The 27,250-nt window shown below is 42.8% G+C and overlaps 1 protein-coding gene across 1 annotated transcript; it reads left to right on the top strand.

Annotated features, from left to right (window-relative positions):
• Positions 1-7,108: 7,108 nt before the first annotated feature.
• On the top strand, positions 7,109-22,976 carry clvs2 (clavesin 2; the record flags this gene model as incomplete). The annotated part of the gene is made up of 5 exons (XM_079290861.1): positions 7,109-7,743; positions 9,284-9,458; positions 21,939-22,049; positions 22,442-22,674; positions 22,883-22,976. The coding sequence occupies exons 1-5, from the start codon at positions 7,355-7,357 to the stop codon at positions 22,974-22,976; spliced, it is 1,002 nt and encodes a 333-aa protein (XP_079146987.1). The 5' UTR covers positions 7,109-7,354.
• Between the last annotated feature and the right edge of the window lie 4,274 nt (positions 22,977-27,250).

Genomic DNA, 27,250 nt, shown 5'->3' with positions numbered 1-27,250 from the left:
GATCACAACAGTCCAGCTGCAGCATTTTGTATAACTTGATGGTGTGAATGTGCTTTATTGTTCAATATTGTCAAAAATAGTGAAATTCTTGAACAGAATAAATGCATGAACAGCTTTCTCCCAGTCAGAGAATGATGGAAATGATCTTATTTCTGAAACCATTCAAAGTTGATAAAAACAGGACTGAACTACCTGATTGAGGTGATGTTCAACATTAACAACCTCTTCAGAGAGCTGCTTTCTTCAAGAGTTTTTAAAAAACGTGTGTGTGTGTGTGTGTGTGTGTGTGTGTGTGTGTGTGTGTGTGTGTGTGTGTGTGTGTGTGTGTGTGTGTGTGCTGTCAGTGTGTGTGTGTGTGTGTGTGCTGTCAGTGTGAGCGAGTTGGACGGAGGCCAGCTATTGACGTCCCGGCTGCACGGTCGAGTCTTCCAATTAAAATTTCCCCCGGAAGCGAGAGTTGGTACGTTTCCCGCTGGAGTAAAAGCTATTGTCCAAGAACACAAAGCTGTGATTATTGTGGAGGTGCTCACATTTATGAATGGGCACAAAAGATGGCGGCCATTGAAACATCTTTGTGTTTCTTTTGTGCATTCATTGAATGACGGCGTAGTGTACTGTTTGGCATTTTGTCTGCTGCCGTTCTGTTTTCTTGCAACCAGTGTCAATCACAGTAAGCCCCGCCCTAAAGCATCCCCTGCTTTATGGTCTGTGTGACTCTAAATGGACCATAATGTACTAAATGAACATCATGCTGTATTGAAGAAGACTTGAAACTAGAGATTGAGACATAAACTCATGTTTACAATGTTTACTGAGGGAATAAATCAAGAGAGAAGTAGAGTCATTTTCTATAGACTTCTATACAACCAGAGGAGTCGCCCCCTGGTGGACACTAGAGAGAATGCAGCTTTAACACACTGTCTTTTGAGCTTGAAAGTACACGTGTATCTTGGCGTGGGCTTCCTGGACAAATCTATCATGAGATAAAAAAGTGTATTTATCTCAGAGACAGTTTCCGTATGAATCCCGTTAAACAATTATCTTTAATATTTCAACAGTTTAATTTGCTTGGTTTAGAGCCACGATGGACATTAGAAAGTGATAAGAGGAAGCAATGAACCCCCAAATCTATCGTCCTGCTACCCGGCCGTATTGCAAAGAGATGCAACAAGTAATAAATCTCTGGGGGATCCAGGAGGTTAAACTGACTGTTAAAGCTCAATCTCTCTGTTCGACCCCCCCCCCCCCCCCCCTTGCTCGGTTTGAAGGGTCAGTGAGTTTGCACTCAGAGAGGTTTGTACAGGAAGAGAGGGGTAGAGGGGTGTGGCATGTCGACCAGTGTCTTTGATCCCTCTGGGGGGGGGGGGGGGGGGGGGGGTTACAACCCCTTTTATTCCACCTGATCAGCACTGTGCTGACCTCGTGGTCCGACCCCCAGTGGAGAGACCACTGCATGGGGCTCAGCAGAGGTGCACGGGGAAGGCTTTTTATTTCGCAGGAACTCTTTGTCTTCCCGACTGTTCCTCACTCGTCTATTCCTCCGTTCATGTCAATTCCCTGTTGAAATGGTTTCATTTTATTTCAGATTATTTGAACGCGTGTTTGTTGTTCAGCTGCAACCTAAGCCGCGTACAGATGTTATGAAACATCAGCTTTATTAAACTCCTTATTTAAATGAAATGTGTTGTTGTTGTTGTTGTGACCTGAGAGAGAGAAAAGAGATTTAAAAAAACAATGAAAGAAAGAAAATCAAAATAAGAGCTTTTATTTTTTTTATTTCAAAGCTTTGGACGATGTATGTAAAGGGTGAGAAAGGTGTTTGAAGCTCTGTTGTCATGAGGAAGGGATCACAGGAGAGCTTCTGGTTCAGTAACTGCATCACTGCTGCCACCTGCTGTTGTGCGGCTCGCGTTGCCTTTAGCAGTGGACGATGCGTTCAGTGCTGTGAGAGCTGACTGAGAGGAGACCGATGATAAAGCTGAACAGGAATGATTTAAATTATTACCAGACATAATATTCCTATGAGGACAGAGTTAAAGCTGTTGTATTATTCTACACACATGAACATTATGTGCTTATATTGACAATAAAATGAATTTATTTTAAAATGTTTAAACTATATACTTGCTGCCAGTTCTGGGGTATTACTGTCAGTCAACCATTACAGTCACCATTATGTGACTGTAATATTGTTTTCTAATAACTTACAATGAAATGATTATCTGCGCAGTGGAAACAAGGCAGCAAACAGATTCAGGATCGCCAAAAGATCTTTGTGCTGCTGTTTCTATAGAGATTGTTGACGAGACTAAATGTTGAGTTATTTTGCATCCACTAAAGTCTTCTTTCAAACATCCAGAATACACATGAAGGTGTTCATTTTACTACTTTGTTTATTTGCATCTGTAGACTTTTTTTTTCTTAAATTCACTGAAAGCTATTCGATGATGCCTCATTTACATATTTAAACATCACATTTAAGAAAACATGGAATACAAATGTTGTCTGAATGAACTGGTGAGGTTGCATGGTGATATCTATGAGTTTAAGTTCATGAGAAATAGTTATTTATGGCTGTATTTCCTGATTGATGAGTTCATAAGCAGAGATATCTAAAATCCCTCTAAAAACCTTTCCCTCTAATATGTCAAGAAATGAAACAATAATGTTGAACCTGATTTTATCCAATGTTCAGATTTATGTTCTGGAGATGTATGAACATTAGCACATGTCTGATAAGATAATGCATCATTTGCACATTTAAAACTTTTATTTTAGAAAACCTGGAATAAAAAAAAAATTGTTTTATTGTTAGTAATCAACTGGGGAGGTTTCTTGGTGATATCTACTAGTTTCTGTCACATTGACCAGTAGAGGGCGTCGTGGTGCCTCACTGAAGAAAGGCTCAGTTTTTTGGTTTATGTTCGAACTGTTGTCTTTGCTTCATCCACAGTCAGGTGATGTGTGATTGAATCTAGATTACTTTTTAAAGAGCAGGAGGTGCACGTGCGTCCTCTCATCCTTTGGTCCATCTCGTGCTGGTAAAGGCTCCACATTAGAAAAGTTGAAGCTCCTGATTTCTGTATTTTTTATGTTTGTTTGTTTTCAGTCATGTTTTGAGTGTTAATTACACATTTTATTTACTTCAACAGTGAGAAAGAATGAAAGGAGAAACACCAGTTCCCAGTGTATGAGCTACACTGTTCATATTGTGTAGTGCTGATGGGTGACAGGCCTTTTCCCTGCACGTTGCAGACAATAAAGGACCAAATCAAATGTTTTTCTGGGGACAAAAACCAGGACAGTTAAATGTTCAGCTGCAGCTCCTCAGACCTTCTGGATCCTGACGTCCTCGTGTGAACTTGAAGTCCAGTCGTTGTTTGTTAATCAGCCGTTCAGCCCTCAGAGACGAAGAGACGAATCAAGAAGCACTCCAGAGAACGACAGCTGTGCCGGAGGTAATTGGCCCCCGGCCCCTCCCCCACTGACAGCATATTATACAAACCCTGTCTTTACCCACAGACACAGTGTATGTGCAACATGACAACATTCATCATTTATATGATAACATCATAACCTGCTCGAATGTGTTCAGAGAGAAATAATGGGGTGTATGTTTTTAATTCAGTCCGGTTGTTTTTTAATGTTTACTTATTTATTTACCTTTGCTGTTTGATTACTCATTTATTATACAAATGTACGCACTGTGTGACAAATAATGGATTATTTATAACAACACAGACAACTTGATAAATCTCAACTTTGTCATGTTTCAAGTTTTTGATTTCTAAAACAAGTCTTTTCTCAAAGTGAAATAAAGGTTTTCTAATGTTTCTTTGTCTGCGTTTCACTTTCTCTGTGATGGTGATTTTACAAAGAAAAGAATCTACAGAACAAAAAGTCATAAAACATCCTTCATCATAAAACATGCGACCAAAGAGACAAAATCAACAATCGACTAAAAAACTCTTGTTCGTTTATATTCTTAAATACAATTTTAAGAAATAATAAAGTCACAACTTTCTAAACAAAGCTGACCTTTTCTTGGTTATCAGCAGTAACAAAATATAGCAGGAAGAGAAAGAAGTGAGTACTAACAATTTAGGAAAGAAGATAAGCTCTGCTTGTTGTTTTTGTATTTCTTCCACTCGTTTAATTTGTTTAAGTTTGACGGTCTCGTTTTGGCAGACAGCAGTGGAGGTAACCGAGCTGCATGAGAGCTCTCCACTCAGCCATGAGAGATAAGTAGGCGGATACAATAGACATTAATTCAGCATGTTTAAGTGCAGCTGTCTGGTCACCACTGAGCAGGTGCCACCCCCACCCGCCTCCATCCATCCATCCATCCATCCACCCATCCATCCATCCATCCATCCATCCATCCACCCATCCATCCATCCATCCATCCACCCACCCATCCATCCATCCACCCATGTAGCTGCGTTTCATTTGACCAGCTGTAATAAACCCTCTTTTACTGTATGCATTATGATCTCACTGAGCGAAACCAGGGTGGTGGTGATGGTTCGTCCTTCCAGCTATCCATCTGAGGCTGCAACCAACACTTGACCCTCCCCTCTCACTTAATCCCTCATCGTGATAGTGACAAAAGATCAGGTTCTTTTGTCACTTTATCCCTCCATCCCTCTCCAGAGGAAGACTTTACTATCAGGCAAAAACGACACCTGCTCGGGGCCCAGAGACAGACATGGACCCCCAAGAGTATATCCTAAAATAAAAAAAGCTTAATGTGCACCTGCAAGAGACACTTCAAGGAAGAAAAATGAGGCAGTTGATGTTAGACATCTTTATAAAAGATTCTGCAACAAAAATTCAACACATGTATTGTCTAAGAAGGCAGAGACGGGAAGAAAACGAGATCAGGAAGGGGGACGCAAACTCATCAACATCTCAGCATTCATGCTGCCACTTTATAGTAATGTTAGCATCGATAACTCCGTTCTCACTTGTGATATTTCATGTCATTGAAATAACACAGTAAGCAATAATTTAATTATCTGTGTTCAACAAAACAATGTTGTCATTGTATGTTTCTACTAACCATGGATATGTTGACGTTTCATAAATATGCTTCATATCAGCACATACACTTGCAGAAACGCACAATTCCCCGTGATTATTGTTGTGAAACTTTTGGGTTCAGGCAACAAAAGTACTTGGTTAATGTTAATGTATCAACGTAACAATGTCACGTTTACATTGTAAGAACATAAAGTACAAATTCAAAAATGTATGTAATTTCCCAAAGTAACGTGACAACGTAACAAAACGTAACAACGTAACGTGACAACATAATGTGACAACGTAACGTGACAACGTAACGCGACAACGTAACGCGACAATGTAACGCGACAACGTAACGCGACAAAATAACAGTGTAACGTGACAGCGTAACCTGACAACGTAACAACGTAACGTGACAACGTAACAACGTAACGTAACAACGTAACGTAACAACGTAACGTAACAACGTGACAACGTAACGTGACAACGTAACGTGACAGCGTAACGTGACAGCGTAACGTGACAGCGTAACGTGACAGCGTAACGTAACAACGTAACGTAACAACGTAACGTAACAACGTAACGTAACAACGTAACGTAACAACTTAAAGTGACAACGTAACGTGACAACGTAACGTAACGTGACAATGTAACGTGACAACGTAACGTGACAATGTAACGTGACAACGTAACGTGACAATGTAACGTGACAACGTAACGTGACAACGTAACAACGTAACAACATGACAACGTGACAACGTAATGTGACAAAACGTAACACAACGTAACGTAACAAAACGTAACGTAACAAAATGTAACTTAACAACGTATCGTAACAACGTAATGTATCAATGTTTACAGGACACATAAACGTTTGCATCTATAGTCAATTACAGATATACCCTTTGTGGACTCAAGTGAAAGATGCTTTAATTATGACATTTTAAATTCGTCTGTATTTCTTTACTTGGAGTAGGTAGCAATAAATGCACCCAAAATCAAAGTATACGTAATTTAGAGGTTAAAAATCTTTCAACATATGGTCCTTTAAGTAAAAATAATGAAGGAAGAGTGAAATTGAGGCCCCTAGTTTTGCCTCAGGCCTCCAGAGCCCATCAGAGTCCACCCCCATCTTCATCCCTCCAGCCTTCATCTCTGTTCATCCTTCCTTCAGTGTCCTTTCTCCATCCCTGATCCATCACCACTTTCATTTATTTATTTTTTGGCCTCCACAGCTATATTCTCCATCTTTCTGCCACCTTGCCCTCTCTTTCTCTCTGCATCTCTTCTCATATCTGTTGCCTTTTCATCCAAACACTCCACCCCCTCCTCCCACCGCCTCTTCCCTCCCTCCTCCCTTCCCCCTCGCCGGTGGCGTCCATACACCGACCGGAGCACAGACTCTCTTGTTGTCAGTCACTTTCCCGGCGAACAGACGGCGGCAGCAACAGCAGCAGCAGGAGGAGCGGGGACGGTAATCCCCCCCCCCCCCCCCCCAACCCAGGTCCACCCCACCCCTTTCCAAAAAAAAAAAACTGAAACCGGTGGCAGAACCTCGCGGGACACCTGTGCTACTGGATACCATTTTTGGGGGGTCTTTAAGAAATGTTAACATCTAAATTGACAGCCACATTGTGGATGATGCTGATGAGAAGCAGTGGTGATTAAGACGGGGATGCAGACGCGGAAACGAGCGGCCAAATCTGCCTCGATTGACGGTGACGGAGCGCTCGGCACCACCACCAACAGCAGCAGCAGCAGCATCCGTCGGTCGGCGGATGGAGATGCGTTGTGAAGGCGGAGGAATGCTGATGATGATGCTGATGATATAGCAGGTGCTACAGGCTCGTGTCGCATTGCCTGGCCGCCGCGAGCGACGCCGCCTGTCGTCGTCATCGTGTCACAGAGAGCCAGAGAAAGAGAGGAGCGGCTTTGACATGGAGGGACGCGGCTGTGTGTCGGCTGTGAGCTCGGGCCGCCCGGATCAGCAGGTTGTATGTGCCGCCTGAAGCCCGGAGGACCGAAGTCAGTATACGCATGGTGGTGAGGTAATCACAATAAAGTTGAATTCTTCACGGTGGAATTGAAATTGTTTCCGTGCGTAAAAGTGAACGGCCCATATGTTGATAATGCTTCATAGGAGCATCATAGCAGCAGCGTCTGTGCCAGTTCAGGGTTGATTACGTCTACAGAGCCGCAGGCCTCCATCTGAGGGCAGCTTCTGAACCATAAAGAAAATCACCACCCTGTTGCTGGAGGTAACAATTTATTCTGTTCACTGGAAGCTGGTGAGCTGTGGTCCCCCGTGGAGGCACAGCTGTTGCTAAAGATGACTCACTTGCAGGCTGGCCTCTCTCCAGAGACCCTGGAGAAGGCCAAGGTGGAGCTGAAAGAAAACCCAGAGACTTTGCACCAGGACATCCAGGAGGTCCGGGACATGATCATCACCCGGCCGGACATCGGTTTCCTCAGGACAGAAGACGCGTTCATCCTCAGATTTCTCCGGGCGAGGAAGTTCAACCACTTCGAGGCGTTTCGGCTGCTGGCACAGTATTTCGAGTACCGGCAGCAGAACCTGGACATGTTCAAGAACCTGAAAGCGACGGACCCGGGCATCAAGCAGGCCCTGAAGGACGGCTTCCCCGGCGTGCTGTCCAATCTGGACAGATACGGCAGGAAAATACTGGTCCTGTTCGCAGCCAACTGGGACCAGAGCAGGTAATAAAGAGGCAGAGTGCTGGTGGTGATGGGGCTGTAACGTCTGTGTTATCTGATCAGACGCATAAAGAGAAATCCATAAAGGATAGAAAAGAGTCAGTGTTTTAAAATCCACTATAATTAAGTGGAGTCTGGTCTATGGAGCTGTCCATTCAGCACCACAAAATGATCGTTTATGAGGAAACAACAGGAAACAAACTTGTCTTTTCTTCTCTCATCAGCACATTCATGAAAAGCCCAAAAGTATGGACACCAAACACATTTCAGTTTTCCCACCAGATTTGTAGGACCTGCTGCAGAGCATTAGTGAGGTCCAACACTGATGTGGGGCCATCAGGTCTGGTTCTAGTTCATCCTCAAGCTGTTGAATGGGGGTTGAGGTCAGGGCTCTGTGCAGGACAGTCAAGTCCTTCCACACCAAACTGGGAAAAGCCAAGGCAAGTCTCATTTCTCCAACCCGGAAATCCCAAATGAGAAAATTAGCTTCAAAGGGTGTAATGAAATCAAACCGACATACGACACCTATTATCCGATTCAGATAAAGAAATGATCCTAAAACACCCGTTACAGGTGTGAAAAAGAGCCGACAGGAAGTGAGTGATGAGGGAAGTGGTTAGTCTGGTGGAAATGTCTGCGGTACCGGTAACTAGAGGTGGTCAATATGCCAAAAATAACCAACAGTCTCACGGCAGTTTGTGAAATGCAATATTTGTTTTGTGTACAGGGACGGGAAACGTCTGCTTTTTTCGTGTCCCTTGGCACAACTGTTTTTTTCAGGATGACATTACTTAAAAAACGAAAGTTAGGTTAAGGCAACAAAAAACACTTGGAAAAACGTCATAGTTGGCCTTAAAATAACTATGTACAGTTAGGTTTAGGCAACAAAACCAACAGTTAAGTTTTAGCAACAAAACCACTAACAAGTAGGTTTAGTTAGGCAACAAAACAGTAACGTTTAGGCATCGACAGTTAGGTTGAGGCAACAAAACAACAACATCATTTTCGTGTTTTTCATTCTCGGTGGAGGCATGCCTGAAATTCAAGCATGCAAGAATGCAAGACAACATGGGGTAATATTTGGGGTCGTAATTGTCGACTCAGGAGAGTAATTAACATACAAATTGTCATTTTGTGGGTGAAGTATTTTTTTTTAAAACAAATGTTACGCAACAAATAAGTCAACATTCGGGGTGAAGTGGCGTTACTGAAGTACGAAAATGACATAGCAAATGAATAAAAGCTGACTTCTGGTTTTACACAGGACACGAACAGCGGTCTGCTGGGTGAAAGTCCCCAACCTCCTCCCATCGAGGACTTGTAAATGACCCGTCGAGGCTCACATTTTAGAAGGTTACATGCAAATAGATCACGTGGGTTATATACGAATTATAGTGCATGACTTGTCCTGAGTATGTAGCTGTACAGTGTACGGGAACAGCTTGAACGCTGTTTCTGAATTGAGTTCTTTTGACGATCAACTTAAGTGCCTTAATAATCTCTCCACTTCTCTGGCAAATAAAAACTGTCGTGTTTTTCTCAGGTACACGTTTGTGGACATACTGAGGGCGATCCTGCTGTCGTTGGAATCTATGATTGAAGATCCGGAGCTGCAGGTCAACGGCTTCATCCTCATCATCGACTGGAGTAACTTCACCTTCAAGCAGGCGTCCAAACTGACTCCCAGTATGCTGCGGCTGGCCATCGAGGGGCTGCAGGTAAGACGCTCAGCCGTCTGAAGCTTTGGTGGTGTTGGTGTTGTTGTGATTGGTTTAGTGGTTGGGTGTGCGAAGTGATGGACTTTAATACTGGAGACTGTAGTTTGCACCCCAAACATATATATTTAACCATCACCATGAGATTTTCCAAGTAGTTTTAGTAAAATGACCTATCTTGTCATTTAGGTCTTATTGACTTAACCTTACTATTAAAGAGTACCACCACCCTCATGCAACAGTCTCACTTGGTCAGCGCTCCTAAGCTTTAAACCGATGCTCTACGTACCCGTCTAGCGTCAGTTCTGGACGTGTCGGTTTTTCCGCTCGTCACATGCGTCGTGTCTTTTCAAAATAAACATCCGTCTTCACAGGACGTTGGGTGGCTGCAGCGCCCCGTTCATTCCTATTGAAGTGTCGCTCAGTGTAAAATCACATGGATCTTCTGCAACCATTGGCCGGTAGAGCGAGCACACGAGCGTTTCCTTTAACCCCGCCTCCCAGCCCTCGGTTAACGTTGAGAACAGCGGTCTCCTGGGTGAAAGTCCTGTTGGTTTGACCCACCCATCCAGAAATGCATTCAAAGTCCATTTGCTCTTCATACAGCGTCCGTTGCTCTGCGCTTCCAATAATGACGCGGGTGGGTCGACATCGGAGTTAGTTTAAAATCCAAAAATCCGCAGTCTTGTCCCTCAACAAAGCCAGTCTGCGTTTCCTGTCAGAGCCGAGGGGGAAGAGGGAACTCTTCGGCCTTTCTTGACATTAAAGTTTTCCTTTTCCGACGTTGGCAGAACAAACCTTCAGCGTCTACTCTGCAGTCAAAATGTTCCACTTAAGAACAAGTCAAGCACCGCGTTAAAGCCACGAGCTGGTTGAGAGGAATAACGACATTTCCATTTCGATTACACACGACTGCTGCTGGCTGGTGTTTCTCAAGGTTCGTTTGGCAGGTGATGATGTCGTGGTTGTCACTTTGGGTTTCTTCAGCTCTCGCATTCTCTAATGAGAGTCCAGTTTCTCTCATGTGGCATATAGAGAACAGATCCATGAGATGTGACAGTGCTCGTTGTGTGTTTTGGGGATTTTTCATGGCGTGAAAAGGCATGAGTCCTCTCTAACGTCATTATTGAAATGAGTTACAGGAGAGAAGTGTACAGCTGTCCTCTGGTAACCAGCCAAACCCGGGAGGAAATATCTTTCCTGGTTTGTGCGTGTGTGTATCGCTTTTTCAACATTTTGTGAATCATCTGCCAATTAGTGCTGGGCTCCATTCGTCAGCGTGAAATCTAAGGGGAAGTGTTTCTCGGGGGGAGTATTGAGTGAGGCGCAGCGTGGTCTGATGTGCTTGTGAATGATGCCAAATTGGCAAAGTCGCATTTCAAAGTTCCATCCTCTATTTCTGTGTTAAAGCTGACAAAATAAGAGCAGGAAATGGCAACCCCGAGGGTAAAAGATGGTGATTATGATTCAGAAGCTGTTTTGTTTATTTTATCTTTAAAGTTGCAACGTAGAGTTTCCAAGCGGCATTATTGTTGACGTCGCAAAGACAACTGGAACGCTTTCTGATCGTCGAATACTCTCGATACATTTCCTGATTTCCCCATCAGGGAAAAAGAAAGAAATAACAAATATATTCTATTGTAATTCATTCCCATTGCAAAACTCAGAGGTTGTATTGTTCTACAGCCATTGTGCGATCAACCTTTGCTTGATGTGCTTTTCATGCTAGCTGACCCTCATTAACCGATCATTAACCGTTCACCGGCAACATTACTGCTTTGCATGCAGGGCTGCAGTGGTTGAAGTGCTAACAAGTCAACTACAAAGGATCCACAAACTGGTTAAATGCATCATTTATCGCCAGCTGCAGTGTTTGAGCAAAACAGGCATTGTCGTGGAAACATGCAGCCACTTTCCCAGTCGGCCTCACCAATGAGTTTAGCTACAAGATTGTCAGCTGTGTGTCTGCCAGACTGACTGAACAACAACAACAAAATCTCATTGTTGGTTGACGGTGGAACGATTCATTATTAACATCCCTGCTTCATAATGATAACTTGTCACTCTTAACATTTCAAATTTCTTCCATTAGCACCAGGCGGCAACCTCTGGTTCTGCCGATTAAAGCCGATGCTTCATGTGTTAAAGCTGCATTCTCTCTAGTGTCCACCAGGGGGCGACTCCTCTGGTTGTATAGAAGTCTATAGAAAATGACTCTACTTCTCTCTTGATTTATTCCCTCAGTAAACATTGTAAACATGAGTTTATGTCTCAATCTCTAGTTTCAAGTCTTCTTCAATACAGCATGATGTTCATTTAGTACATTATGGTCCATTTAGAGTCACACAGACCATAAAGCAGGGTGTGCTTAATGTAAATCAGTGTCATATACTTTCTTCTTATTTGTTTATACTTATGTTCCAGTAAGATGTAAATAAATATGATATTTCTACATAACCAGTGATACTTTTCCCCTCCTCCTCCACTAGTTATCTGCAGTGTCGGCAGTTAAGGTGGTATGTTGGGAAAAATGTTCCACCTTTTTATTTTTCCGGACAGAGGGAACAAACTGTAGACGCAAGCAGGTGCATCAGCGTGAGGAGTCCACATATAACACACTTCTGACGGCTCTCCAGACGCAGATTAGAGCCTGAATTATTAATGGCGGCTATTAGCTGAGCCCTGAGTCATTCCCAACCGTGCAACTGCTCACACAAATGGCTGCTCATCATTTGATGCAGAAAACGGAGGAAGAAGCGTAATCTCATTTGAATATATTGGACAAATGAAATGCGCAAAACACATTACAAAAATCATCAAGGACGTGGCAATAAATTCAAAGTTATTTTCATCTGGACGTGAAAACTAATTTAAAGGTTGTAATTCAATGTATTTTCTTTACTGTCAACAAAACAAATCCTGCTGCCTCAAACACTCACTAGAGCACCAAATGTGGATTCATCCGCCACTGAAAATAGTCCCCGACAAATGCATTATTTTCTCTTGTTTGAGTAAAGCTTGCTAAAAACTACAGGAAATGATTGACCATTTTTTTCGACTTGAACTACATCTTTTTTTTTATCTTTACAGCCTTCAATGGGATCCATTGGGCTTTTCATGGGATTTGTTGGAAATCTATATAAAAATAGAGGTCTCGTCATTTTACATTATAAGATTCAAACACATAAAGATGTGTGAGCACAGATTTAAAATATAGGACATGTAGAACTGTGGCCACAACATCAAACATCTGACACCAGGAGCAGTTACAACCACAAACATATTAACATACAGTATATCAAATACAAACATCTGTTGCATTATTTCTCCCTATGTAACAATGTTTATCTGTTTCATCCCTGTAAAATACATTAACATATAAATCAATAAACACAATCAACATTTACAGTTTGTGGGATTAGTAGAGCTCAGCCATATGCACACACACACACACACACACACACACACACACACTGAGATCTAAACGCTGTTAAACAGCCACAGTGAGTCGCGTCAGTCTCAGCAGGTCGGGTTACGAATCTGAAAGACCAGGAAGTGTTGAGAAGCAGCTGACGGCGATTCTTCTGCGTGAGGCTTTGATGTAGTCTGATGGCCGATTTACGCTGAACACATCGCTCAGTGAACATCTGTGCGCGTCAGCAACTTCATATCTGCTGCTGCCCTCGTTTGGATTATCTGATGTCTGTATGAACCGACAGCAATGTGACGATTAACAGGAGAATAAAACACACTTTTTTGTCTGCAAAGTGGCCGCCATCGGTCGGCCTAGTTGGAGTTTCCCCATCAGCCGTTGCTCGTGGGCTCATTTCCGCTGGTAACGCCTTTGCCTCCGCCATCAATCATCTGATTAACTTCCTTAACACATACACGGGTGTTGAACATACAAATGTCCCCCTGGGGATAAGTAAAGTTCATGTCTATCTATCTATCTGTCTTGATCTGCCCAGAATCTTTTTTAAATTTTCGTTTGAGAAAATATCGCAATTTCTTGCTCCAGTTTTCTTCCCTATAACTTTATTTTTTCCCGTACGTGTGTTTCAATCGTTTGTTTGTCGGGTGTTGACACAGTTTGATGCAGATGTTCTAAGAGTAGCGAGTGTGTGGTCGAGAAGTGAAAAACAGACTTCAACATCCTAAAATTAGATATGATGACATTCTTGAATCGCCCTTTTTTTTTACAATGTAAGAAATCAAAAATATTTCTCCTCCCGTTCTGCCCGTGTTGAGTCATCTGCTTGCCTCTCTTTTGTCTCGTCCTCCGTGTCGTTGCTGCTACATCTGCCTCACTTGTGATTTACTCTTTGTCATGGCAACCCTGACGGTGTTAGTGTCGAGCAAATGCAAAAAAGCATGTAGGCCACATGCCAGGGGATCCAAAATGTGTTGCACAGTATACTGCAGATGCAAGACGGATACAGTAGTCTGGATCCCTGCTGGTTGTTACACCCCCAAAATGCACAACAGATCTTTTAATTGTTTGTTTTCCTATTTTTGTGACACTCGTCAAGAGGCAGGCTGGGAGATGTGGGAGATGGAGATGTGGGAGAGGGAGATGTGGGAGAGCAAGATGTGGGAGAGGGAGATGTGAGAGGGAGATGTGGGAGATGGAGATGTGGGAGAGGGAGATCTGAGAGGGAGATGTGGGAGAGGGAGATGTGAGAGGGAGATGTGGGAGAGGGAGATGTGGGAGAGGGAGATGTGGGAGATGGAGATGTGGGAGATGGAGATGTGAGAGATGGAGATGTGGGAGATGGAGATGTAGGAAAAACATGCAACAAAGGGCCGTCATCGCTCACGTGTTTAAATTCAAACTTTAGTTAATCTCTTACCACACGCGCCAGTATCTGCAACATGCCATCAACTCTGTTCTCAACCATAATGATGCTCCAATTGTTCCGTTTGTCGGGAACATTGCAAGAGCTGTTAGAGGGATTATCGGCCCGATAGCTCATCAACATGGCCGGTAGATAGTATTATATGTTCTGCACAATAAATGAGATTTCAGTGCGAGTGAGGAAAGCTCTTGGAAACGGTAACGGTTCATCCTCTGGGGAGTTTGAATGTTCTTGGTAAATTGTTAGTGTTGAGGCCTTTATACTATGTAAATACATAATATATAATAAATACTAATGGTCAACGAGGGACGATGTGTCCGTCCGTTGACCTCTCTGTGGCCTTGCTCCTCTGGATGTGCTGTCTGAGACTCCTGTCTGGGCTTCGTGTGCTCGTTCTTCTCAGATACGGTACACACAGCACGTCCTCCGTTTCCCCAGTTGTGTGAGCAGCACATGCTCCAATGAAATGTCTTCATGCCGGCACACAAGAGATTATATGAAGGAGTCGGTGGCAACACAGGAGGTGAGCCGGTGAGCGGTACGGGATTCAAACCCATCCAGTCATAATCCTCCAGGATTACAATGTTACAGAAGGATTACAGTTACAAGTCTGCAAAACCTTCTTTTGGGTTGTTCTTCTCAAAAAAAAACATCAAGGTCATGTTGAAGAAAATGTTGTTGCCATTTTTAATATTGCAGCTTTTACCATTTCTCCAGAATGTCAACTGTTCAGGAGTTCAAAAAACAACCTCACTTATAGATTATCATGGCGGAGATAATAAACACAACATGAACATTTGACAATAAATACATTTTGACAGAATAAAATGAAGGAAACATCATTTTACATGTCGTTTGATTGGATGTCACAGTTGACCCTCAAACTTTGCACAACATGAAGCAGGTTGTAAGTTTTATTGTCCAGAACATTTCATACGCAAAACAAATCAAAGGTAACATTTAAAAACATACTTATTTACTTCTTTTTTTTAAAGGTATTGATTATGTTTGCGGGGTTTTAGTTACTGTGACGATCCCAGCGCAGTGTACACGGCGTATAGACGTCCTGTGTCTGAGGTCAGAGACGTCAATTGCCTCGTTAAGGTGATCTGTCACAGCTTGACACCATCTGACCTCAGACCAGCAACCTGCCACTCAGTAATGAATCTCTGACAACCAGCAGACCCAACACTGAAGCTGCATGTGAGTCACCTGCATTTAAAGCTCTTAATGTCTGAATAAAGACCATTCTTACACTTCTCCACACACTAGCTCAGGTGTTGGTGCTGCTCTGCATCTGGGATGTTGTTCAGAAGACAGTTTCTGTTTGTGGCCAAACCGCTTAATGCTGCATTCATGAGCTTGTGGGAAAGTCCAACACAGGACTTTGACCCAGGAGACCGCTGTACATGTCCCGTGTGAACCAAAAGCAGTACTCACGAAATGCACTTAAGATACGCAGCATTCTTAACGAACGCACACAAGTTAAGTTACGCAAAACATACTTATTTTAACCCAAACCATTATATTGTCCTTCTAACCAAGTAGTTCTGTCTGAATTTCCCAATGTTATCCACGCATTGAAGCGTCTTCGACCCCCCCGCATGTTAATAAATGACCTCAGTGCGTTAGAAAGTGACACCAGGGGGTCCTGACCAAGAGTCCGTATGTGGGGAGTTGGGAGAGAGAACGCGTTGGCGGATAATAGAAGCCGTCTCCTCGTGCTTTTTGCAGACATGACGATAACGAGGCTCAAGCTTAATTAGATAATTAAAGCCAAATCAAGTAGCTGCTTCGAGTCAGTCATCACTGTGATGTGAAAAGCTGATGCCATCACAGTTACACAAGTGTCGAGCCGGGTCCAAATGAAATGAAATCTAATTGAGTGTGGTTGGGATCTGTTGTTTTTGCTGCAGATGAGTGTGTTTTGTCAGCTCTGTTGCATTATTGAAGACATCGTTTTTTGAGGTGAGGTTGTAATGAAATGTGTTTGGTTTTATCCAGTAACGACATCGACAAAGAAACTGTCTGCAATGCGGATCCGCTAAAAAGGATTTGACGAATGGGATCAGCGCATCCGTAGCTTTTAGCAACAATTGGGAAAACTTTATCTGATGTTTCGTGACGTGTATACAAATATCTCCACCGTCATTGGATGGATCGCCACGATGACGTTTGTCACAGACGTTCACGCTCCCTGTGAGTGTGAAAGATTATTCTTCAACCTTTCCTGTTATATTTAGTCATGCCCTTTCATCGGACATCTTGACCTTTTTTTTTTGTCAAACCTCCTTTTCCCCTTCGCCATCCAAGTGTTAGAAAGGAGAGTAAAGAGAAAGGACCTGGACTCACTGGTTCAAGAAAGAAAATGTCACCTTGTCCCTCCTCCTCCTCCTCCTCCTCCTCCGTCCCCTCTGGCCTCTCCATCCCTTTTACTTTTGTTTTCCTTACCCTCCCCCCCTCTCACTCTTAACCAACATCCTCCCCTTCCCCTCATCTCTCCTCTCCTCTCTCAATTCAGTCACTCCATCATTGCAGATAAATGTCAGTTTCTGTAAAAAGAAACGCCGTCTTGTGCTTCATCCTCGAGTATAAAAATGAACTCGATAACAGTTATTTCTATAGAAACACAATATTGTCCAAATTCAAAAGAAATAGTGACAGAAATCATCCAACACTGCTGTTACATTTTTCAAATTTTTTTCTACATGTTGAACCTAAAAGAAGCATCATCTTCTTCTTCATCAGCAGCCAGATGCACGATATCGAACCCCCGCCCCTCCTCTTCTTCCTCCCCCCCCCTTCCCTCCCTCCTGCTACATCCCACCATCGCCGCGTTGCCACGGCAACATGTCGGCCTGCCACGCCGTGGGCTCGGCCCTCTCTCCTCCAGACGGGTTTCCTTTTGTTGTGCCGGAGACATGAAGACACATTTCTCCGTCTCTTTTTCCTCAAAAGGCGCTCACAGACAGCTGCTCGGTCGGTCGGCGAGTGCGCCACAAATGACTGTAAATGTATGATGTGTGTGATGTATAATTAATGGTGTAGCGCTGGTCACTGTGTACACGGTATAAATACACACACAGAGGAGAGAAACAGTTCCTTTCACCGTTTTATCTTTCGTGCATCTTCATCTTGAGAGGTTGACATTTTTTCATTTTGAGTTAAATGTTTTGCCAACGATGGGATGGATTTAAGGATGAATTGTAATTACTTTGGTGACTGTTCTTCTAACGCCGCCAGAAAGTCAAATTTGTCCTTTATCCATGATTGTCAGAATTCTTTGTACAGATATTCATAGTTTCCAGAGGATGAATCCAACTCACGGCTTTTCCTCTAGCGCCATCATCAGGCCGAACTTTAAAATTGTAATAATTTGGATTACAACCAAATACCATATTGTATAAGAAGCGGAAGTAGTCACATCACCCAAACTGCAGTTTTGAAGCCCCGAGTTTGGCATTTTGACCGTCGACATCTTGTTTTTTTGGATTCAGAAGAGCAAGGCCCAACAGTGCCAGCTACCATTAGCAGCTATCGCTAGCTAGCCAGCTTTTCTAGCAAGGTGCATCCCTAATTCACATTAACAGTGATCTCAATTGGAATACCAGGGATGCTGTGGGCAAATACCTACAAAAGTAATGACGTTCTCATCAGCATCCACTGTACTTTGTGTGCACTTTGTAACCCTAAATCTAATGCTAACTAGCTAATGTTAGCATGCCAACACACTAAACTAAGATGGTAAACTTTGCGAAGCATATACCTGCTGACCAATCAGCAAGTTAGCATCGTCATTGTGAGCATGTTAGCATTTAGCTAACGTCAAAGGTAACCTTGGTTTTAATCTTGTTCTGTTTTTAACCTCTTTTTGTTGAAAACATAAATGTGTGTTTACTCATGCAGATTAATTAAGTTACCTCTTAAAGTTCATTTGGGATAATCATGTAGTTACAGTCATGCTTTCAGCTTTTGATCAGTGAATAAGTGGAAAATCTTAAGTGGTTGATTAATCAATTAATTAATCACAAAATGAATCAACAGTTTGTGATTATATATTAATTATTTAAATAATGTATTGTGCCATATTGTCAAAAGCAGCTCTGTCTCCTTAGTTATCCTTCACAGCTGAGTGACGTTTAATATTCTAAATTAATAATCATCTAATCAAATGAATTAAAGAATTAAAGAAACCATTACTTGTAGCTGTAGCAAATCAGTTTAGTAAATGTAGTTTGGTGAATTCCTCCTGGCTGATTTCTGACGACACTGATTTCTAAATGACTCACACATTAATTATTCATTCTCCTTTACGACAGGAGTGCATGTTACAGAGCCCGAATATCTGCAGATATGTGGAGCACATGAACACTCACAGTGTACAGCACCAGTCAGCGAACTCTCCGTGGATTTACTCCGCATTAGCGTCGTTATGTAACACGGACTCCTCCACAATAACTGGGACTCCTGAGAAAAGTGCGCCAACAACGTCTGCGAGAAGAGACAGGAGACAGAGTTTGACCGACTCATCCGGCAGCTTCTGGGTAAAAAACACTTCTTTAGAGGGAAGCGTTTGGAAAGCATCACTTGTCTGATATCTTGCAGCATTAATTCAAATCTGATGATCCTCCTCTTTCTCATCATCATCATCATCATGTATAATAAATGATAAAACGTTTCTGAACACCCTATAATTTAATCTCAAGCAGTAGAATTAAGATAGCAGCTTCATTTTATACTTTAAATTCGAAAATAACAGGAAATGGGTTGAAGTGAAATAAGTGTGTTTATTGCTTTGGATTCTTCCATCAATCACGGGGATCCGAACCTATACATTGGAGTCTGTAAACAGGAAATGGAGCTGTTTTGTTGTGATTAAACAGTTTGTCTTCACGCGACGCTGCTTTTATCTTCCGACTGCAGCTGGAAGACGACGGCGGCAGCAGCTGTCCATTCCGAATGTTCTCCCGCTTCAATAGAACAGATCACACGAGGTTTTCACTGATAGGAGGTTTTGAAGATGGTTTAAAAAAGAAGCTGCCAACTGCTGATATTCTGCCAATATTCAACATCCGCATTCGGTTTGTTTACTGAATGTGTCTTTGCCAGAAAAACAGAAAAACAGGTCACGAGGACTACGGTCACCTCTTATAAACAGCGTGGCAGAAACGCATGAGGAGAAGTGAAACTGTTGGTACTCAAACGTTGATGACTCCTCATCCGCAGAGCGGTTCATGTTCATGGGAGATTTAGAGGAAAATAAGAAATGTCTACGACCCTGGTTGTGTTTTTAAAGAACGACTCCTCGGTTCTAGACGTCGTCCTGTTGGTGTTGACGGACTTCTCTTCTGTCACCTTTAACCTCTCGCTGTAACAGAACACAGCGACCTGCAGCGAGAGGCCGAGAACAAATCCCAGCAGTCGCTCATTTATTTACCATCGACATTTTCCTCCTGTAGACAAACATGAGAGAAAATGCTGAGGTACTGGTGAGTGGCTGCTTTCTGGAATTGACAATTTATATTTACTGAATGTTTGAGCTATTTAACATACAAATGACTCCCCCTTATGTCAACCCTGTCAGAAATACAGACGTCAAAATCATCCTCTGGTAAAATGACTGGTTTGTGTGCGCTGGCCTTCAATAGACGGCAACAGCAGTGAGTTCAATAACACCAGACAGATGACACAAAATACGATAAAAATAATAATATTTCATCCTGAAATAACATAAAAAGCACCTTGAAACAGCCCGGGAGCAAATAAAACCATGACAAATAAATAAGACAAATCTGAAACGACAATTTAATGAGACATCAAGATTCTAAAATACACACAAATATTGACGGAAGATAGTTTCTGCAGCAACGATTTGAATCCACATGGCAATTTTATATATACACAGTATATACACAGTATATATATATATGTGTGTATAAATCAGCCAAGATTAGTTTGATTCGTTAAATGTCTGATTCCCAAGATCGTCATCAATTCATTTCTTTGTTTCCGTATCGTATTGGATGTTTTGTATCACTTTCAGACACAGGCATTGAGTTGTTGGGGGAGAATATAAATATAGATTTTTTGGACACGTTTTTTGGACACCGTCTGAAAATATTGCCCACAAAAAGATGAAGCTTGCTTTTGTCCTTGTTCACACGTTCCAAACGTCTGAGTTTGTGGGAGGAAAACCAGGTGTGTTTAGTATTAATCGTCTCCTAACTTCCTTCAGTCCTCTTTACCGGCTGCCACGCTGAGAAACTGCTCTTTTTAGATCTGCTTCTCAACATCTTTCATCCATCTTTGATCTCTTTCACGTTGTATTATTCTCTCTAACGCAAGTCTCCATCTTTAAACACTTTCTCTCTTCCCTTAGCTCCTGTTTCATTCCTCCTCCTCCTCCTCCTCCTCCTCCTCCTCCTCCTCCTCCTCCTCCTCCTCCTCCTCCTCCTCCTCTTTCAGTCCCTGCGGTGCAGCACAGGCTCTGCAGCTCATATTCCATTTTCAATCTTTCATGTATAATGCAGCAGGTCCCTTCATCAAAGTGAAAATGTCTGTCAGGCCAGAGGTTCGGAGTCAGAGGGATCTGAGGGGGGGGGATGTCGGACATGTTGCACCAATATCCTGTATGAATAACTGGATTATTGGGTTGCATGAACAATTTATGTGTCATAATGGTTGAAAAAGCTTTTATTTTGAAAAAATAAACACTTCAATTTCATTAAACTGTGAAATTGTTGGAAAAAAAAGCTCCTTTAAAAATATTTCCAACATGTTCGTCATTAAAACTCTTAAAAAATCCAAAAATAACATGATAATAATATGATAATAATATTTTAAATATGTTGTGTAGAATATTGAACTAATTCATTCGACGAAGGAAAGTAGTCGTCAGTATCTGTTGGGTTGCAGCCTTTTGGGAAACAAATTCACAATTGTCACTGCAAACCAGCCATATTTTAATATTTTTATGTTTTTATGTAACTTTAGTTACACACAAACTATAGAGCGCCGCGTGAATGAGTCCTAAAACCCAGAAATGAGCCGGAATTTTGCACCTTTGTGTTTTTGAAATGTGTTTTTTGTTAGATGCATTTGTTTGTTAGCTGCATGGCCGTGGATGTCCAGAAACAGTATCTTGTTCTGTAATTTCACCACACTGCTGGACCACAGCCAAGAATGACTCACACACACACACACACACACACACATACACACACGCAGTGGAGCGTAATCATCATAATTGTGTCCAGCGTTGGAGGAGAGACTCCACACACCAACCTGTAGGAACAAGGACTCATTTCCCTCCGGTGTTGTTGACGAGGTGGCTCCAAATAAGACCGGTCCATTTCCTATTGACTATGAGATTAGAGCCCATTTACAGAACTAATCCAATGAAAGGGGGGGGCAGGAAACTCACAGAGGTCATTTTTCAGTTGCTGGAACTCAAAGAAGACGGGAAAAATAAACGCTCCTTATTGAAACCGGCGTTCTGTGATTTGTGATCAAACACAGGGAGATTATGAGTCTTGGTTTCATTCGTCTCAAGGATTGCGGCTGTCATTACGTCTCTGAATGGTCTGGTTATAATGGGATTATGTTGCTTTGTGTCTTTCTCCAACAGGACAGTTTTCCTGCCAGATTTGGAGGAATCCACTTTGTGAACCAGCCCTGGTACATCCACGCTCTCTACACCGTGATACGGCCCTTCCTCAAAGACAAGACCAGGAAGAGGGTGAGGCTCCATACGATCAATATTTCTACTTTTCTGCATTGTGGTGAATTGCTCTTGAGTTGAACAGTTTTTGAAATAAGCTGATATTATTCAGATTTCTTTCTTTAAATGCAAAAGTAATTTGATTCGATTCTTCTCTCAAAATGTAAACAACATTTGTGTGTAGCAATACAATTGAGCTTCCTGTGCCAATATGGCTAATATATTACCTTTAAATTGGTATTATAACAATATTTAGTTTGATTAGGGAACATTCATATTAAAGTAAGCCGTTTGTCACTTTTGTCTCGTCAGAACAAACTTTTCAAATGTACGATGGATCCACATAAGTCATGTCTTTAAGCGATTCGAAGTCCCCAATCGAAGCTGTCCTTCTGTCTGTACCTTTGTAGATCTTCATGCACGGCAACAACCTGAACAGCCTCCACCTGCTGATCCACCCTGAGATCTTGCCGTCGGAGCTCGGCGGGATGATGCCGCCGTACGATATGGGCACGTGGGCTCGGGCGCTGCTGGACCACGCCTACGACGAGGAGACCGACTACTGTCCGGAGTCCTACACCCTGTCGGTGCAAGACCTGGAGAGGGACCTGGAGAAGAACCTGTCCCCGAAAACCATGAAGAGGTCAGCTCAACCCCTTTAACGTCTCCTCGTCTGCAGTAGTTGTTGTTGGACTGGTTTTGTGTTTTATTTTTGTGGAAGGAAATGTGTGACTTAAAATATTCCCAATATGAACCAACGAGTGCTTATCGTGGGGCAATCGTAGATAAATAAATACATTTACAAATAAAAGATTGATATTCTCTGACATTGGTATCGTGCTTCCCTGCAGGTCTCAGTCGGTGGTGGAACCCGGCGTCCTGAAACGACCGGACAAAGCCAAGAGCGACGAAGACAACATGCAGCCGCTGCTCTCGCTGGACTAACCCGCACACGTTCAACAACAGCTTCAAAAAGGCATAGTCAGCATTTACACACACACACACAAACACACTGACCTACCTGTGCACCCAAACGCCCTGCAAAACACCTTCCTCCAGAGAATGCAGCCGCTGTTGGATTCCTGTTTCTCTTGAACTCGAAGAAAATAAAAAATAGGAAAAGAGCTGATGGGAAGCAGGAAAACGAGCCGGAGACGAGAGGTCCCCTCACACAGAAGGGCTTCCTACGAGCTACTGGTTCTGTACATTTATTTAGATATTTAGTTATTTGTCAAGTGCCAATCCCCACTTCCCCCCCCCCCCCCCCCCCCTTCCACCCAAAAAAACACCTGTAAAGTAACACCTTTGATCAATCCAACCCCCGGCAGCGTGGAGCAGGAAGACACAAGGAAAGAACGAGTTGTTGTCGCCACACGTGTGTTTCCGACAGGTCGTACATTCCATATAAAGATGGGCGGTTCGGAAGGCTGGGATTCGTACTCCACAGAGCTCTTGGGGCCACAGTTCCCCGGCTGCAGGATTCTTCTGTGTACAGCAGCTTGAAGAAGACACGAACGGCTCAGGAAGTGACAATGACGAGCTCGTTCAACCTCCCGGACACGAAACTGGCAGAGAGGCAGGCACTGGGTTTACTGGGAGCTTACCGCGCGTCTTTGCTGTGAAAATAAAGCGCGACCCGTCTGCCTCGCTCCAGTTACCTCGTGGAAAAGCAAACCCCCCTTTACGGTAAGAGTTGGCTCTGTAAATACTGTGTTTCTGACCCACATGTCACAGATCTCCTCTTCCATTCGGAAACTTTGAAACAATAACTCTTGGCTGAAGATGACCAAAACATATTTTGAGAATGTGACAGTTAGGATGTCTAGCCAGAATAAATACATATGCCTACATTTAATTAGTATGAAAGCAGAGATAGTGTACGCAGATTACCATCTCCTCTGACTTTGTTTCTTATATTTCTGGCAATAACAGTGTTACTTGTGAAACGGCCAAACATTACCACAGTATCTGTTTCTCAACATATTATATTATAAGATTTAAAAACGCACTGGTATTTTTTGCATGTTTTGCTGAACATCACACTGTTCTGTTTGTTTTGGGCATTATTTCAGTGCGTTATTGGTGTTTTATAATGCAGCTAAAGTGTATTTTAACCAGCATTAATATCCGTTATAATCTCACCTCAAGGTCTACTTATTTACTTTGGCCTGAGCTTTCAACCACGTGTCACGTCTTCAACTTTACATTTACAGATTTGATTGAAGATCGATGTGCTGTCAGGTGATTAGAAAATGACTGCAGTAATAATTGTCACATAAGGACGTTCCCAACTAAACTGCATGTAAATTATGTTTTGAGTGAAAGATATTTTCCGGAGTTGTGGTTGGATGGGTCGAACAGACAGCGTACGTCGGTAGGCAGCGGGAAAGGATGTTGGCATCGGAAGCATTTTGGTTCCCGCTTGTAGTTCAAGTGGTATTGACCAATCACATTCAAGCAGACAGCTGCTTGTGAAACAATCCGGTCGTACGCGTCGTCTCTCCAATCGGACCGTAAACAATGAGCAGCGCACGGAAGAGGAAGTCTTGGCCCGGACAGACAGTCGATGGGTTCCAAGAGTGCTCGAAACGTAAATGAGAGTGACCACACCTGCAGACTTAAGTGTCTCTCTCAGGCCGGATTCAAGTTGGCAGTAAGTGTGCTTAAAGTGAGTTGCAGTAAATAGGTTTATGTCAAGTTTTATCTCAATAAAAAAGGATTATTTTACATTTTCAAATGACAGTATTTTGTTTAAAATCTTTACTTAGACGAGATGCTGCTGCGATGTAGATATTTAAAAGGACCTGTTTGCTCCACTCAGCGTATATTTATGTTTTGTATGCTATGCTGACTACTTCTCCGTGGCACCAGCTGATGGTGTCTTCCAAATTCGACAATTCGCTTATGCTGTGCAACAGAAATGACGAGTCAGCATGTGAGACAGCAGGCCAAGCGGGCGGGGAGACGACGGGCAGAGGAAAAGCCGGTCGGGCTGGCGAGCAGACAGCCCGACCGGCTGATCGCAGAAAGGCCGGCAGGCAGGAAGCGTGAGGTGGCCGGCTGCAACGAGAGCAGACAGCCGGAACGTTAAACTATCACACCAGCGTGCATGACATGTCAGCCCCGCTCACAACAGCTGCGAGGCAGAGACGAGGCAGAGACGAGGCTGAGACGAGGCAGACTGCGGCCTCGGTGGCAGACCCGTCTGCCTCGCATCAGATGGAGATAACAATCTGCCACATTGTGAAGGCGATATCCTGATTCAACACCAGTCAGTCGGGGGAACTGATGTTGAATTCTTAAGTCTGAATTGTTAATTGACCCTTCGCTGAACCCCGCTCCCCTTAGTTGCTACACCTTTCTATTCTCACACAGCAAATGTGCAGTTTATATTGATAATTGAAGCAAGTGTGTGGTATCTTTTGTGTTTTAAATGTTGGACTTCATGCAAGAACATTTTCATGTTCTGAACTCAACCCTCTCTTACTTTTCGGTGTACGAGTGAGCAACGTCAGATTCAGCAAACGCTCCTAACTTCAGATACCTGATGATGAACGTGATGAATGTCACCTGTGCGGAGTCGTTACATTAACCAACAACACGTAAAGTGTGCTCATAATTAAGAGAAAATTCAAACCAGCCACTTAAGAACCTGTTAAGAATCTGTTCGCACGAGTTGTTCTTGCACGAGGCCCAAATGAGTCGCTTCCATTTCACAAAGAAGAAAACAAAAGTCTCATTTCTCGGCGACGATCTTCGATTTTCTGACGACTGATAAGCTGCAGCTAGCTAGCATTAGCATTGGCTAGCGTTAGCTAGTTAGCGTAATTAAAGCTTTAAAAACGCCCGGGACAACTTTTGAACGGCTCCAGCTGATTCGCTTAAAGACCAGAACCCTATAATAACATGCACATGATGGTTACATACATGACGTTGTGCTAAAAGACCATGTAAGAGACGATGTGACATTCAATGACTACTTTAGTGCAGGGAGTAGTGTTCCCGTGTACCCAGATAAACAGTGAAGTGTGTTGCTCATCTGGTGAACGCAGCACATCTGAGTTTTGCATCGCGCCTCAAACTGACTTTTAAAAAAAATCAAAACTTTCATCTTTCCCTTATCAACCAAGTTGTTTCAGCAGCCAAACTCTTTCTTCATGTTGAGAATATGTCATTTTGAAATGTTTAAAAAACGGCTTATTAATCGCATTACTGCGTTTTTACTCAGACACTTTGGGGGGGAAGTGTAGAACTGCCAGTTTTGTGCACATCAGAGAGACTGTAATAAACTGTGGGTCGAACGCGGAGCCAGAAAATGTTCACCCGAGTGTTTTAGAATGATTTCCGTGCAGCGGTAGAGGTATATTTTTCACAGTTACAACATAGAAACAGAAGAAGAGGCAAAAATCACGAGTCAGCTGAGGGAATGTGAACGGAAACACAGATCAGTACCAGAAACACACACACACACACACACACACACACACACACACACACACAGCCACTGTAGATGCTTCCAGTTGTTAGGATATGAAGTTTACATTAAATATACATCTGCTTGAATATATATTACACACAGGACGTCCTGCAGGTTCACTGGTTATTGTAACGTGTTCGAGGTTGGTATCAGAGGCTGCTTCGTTCTGTAAAACGTATACTTGTCTGTAGAGGAACTTAAACACAAAGGTAAAGATTTTATGACAAATATACTTTATCGGGTGATGCTTCACCGCACATTTAAGATTTTTTAATTGTTTTTTTTCTCGTCAGTATTGCTATCTACCTTGTTTATTACACAGGTGACAGATCGGTATCTGTGGTATGACTTGTATTATGACTTGTATTACCCAGAATTATGATGCTAGAATGTGTTTTTATTTTGAAGAAATTCAGCATTTCGAATGTTCTTTCAGTGTTGTTGTGTCTTTCCTGCTGACCGTGGAGCAAAGTGTTGCAGAATACATTCAATACAATCAAGTCTTGATGTGTTGATGGCTTTCACATTTTTCAAACGCCAACCAGGAAGCCGCCATGGAGGTCCTCAGTGATTTTTCTAAAGTACTTTGACTCAACTTTCTCAACAAAAGTCAACCCGAATGAATCATTTCTGTGCTGGTTTTGACTGGAAACACAAATCCCGTTAAGATGTCAGCTTATAACGAGCTACTATGGTGTTTATTCAGCTGAACAACATTGTCTTTTTGTAAACATTGATTTGT

This window comes from Melanostigma gelatinosum (assembly GCF_949748355.1).
Source record: "Melanostigma gelatinosum genome assembly, chromosome: 19".
Taxonomy (NCBI): Eukaryota; Metazoa; Chordata; class Actinopteri; order Perciformes; family Zoarcidae; genus Melanostigma; species Melanostigma gelatinosum.
This window is presented reverse-complemented; position numbering and strand designations above follow the sequence as displayed.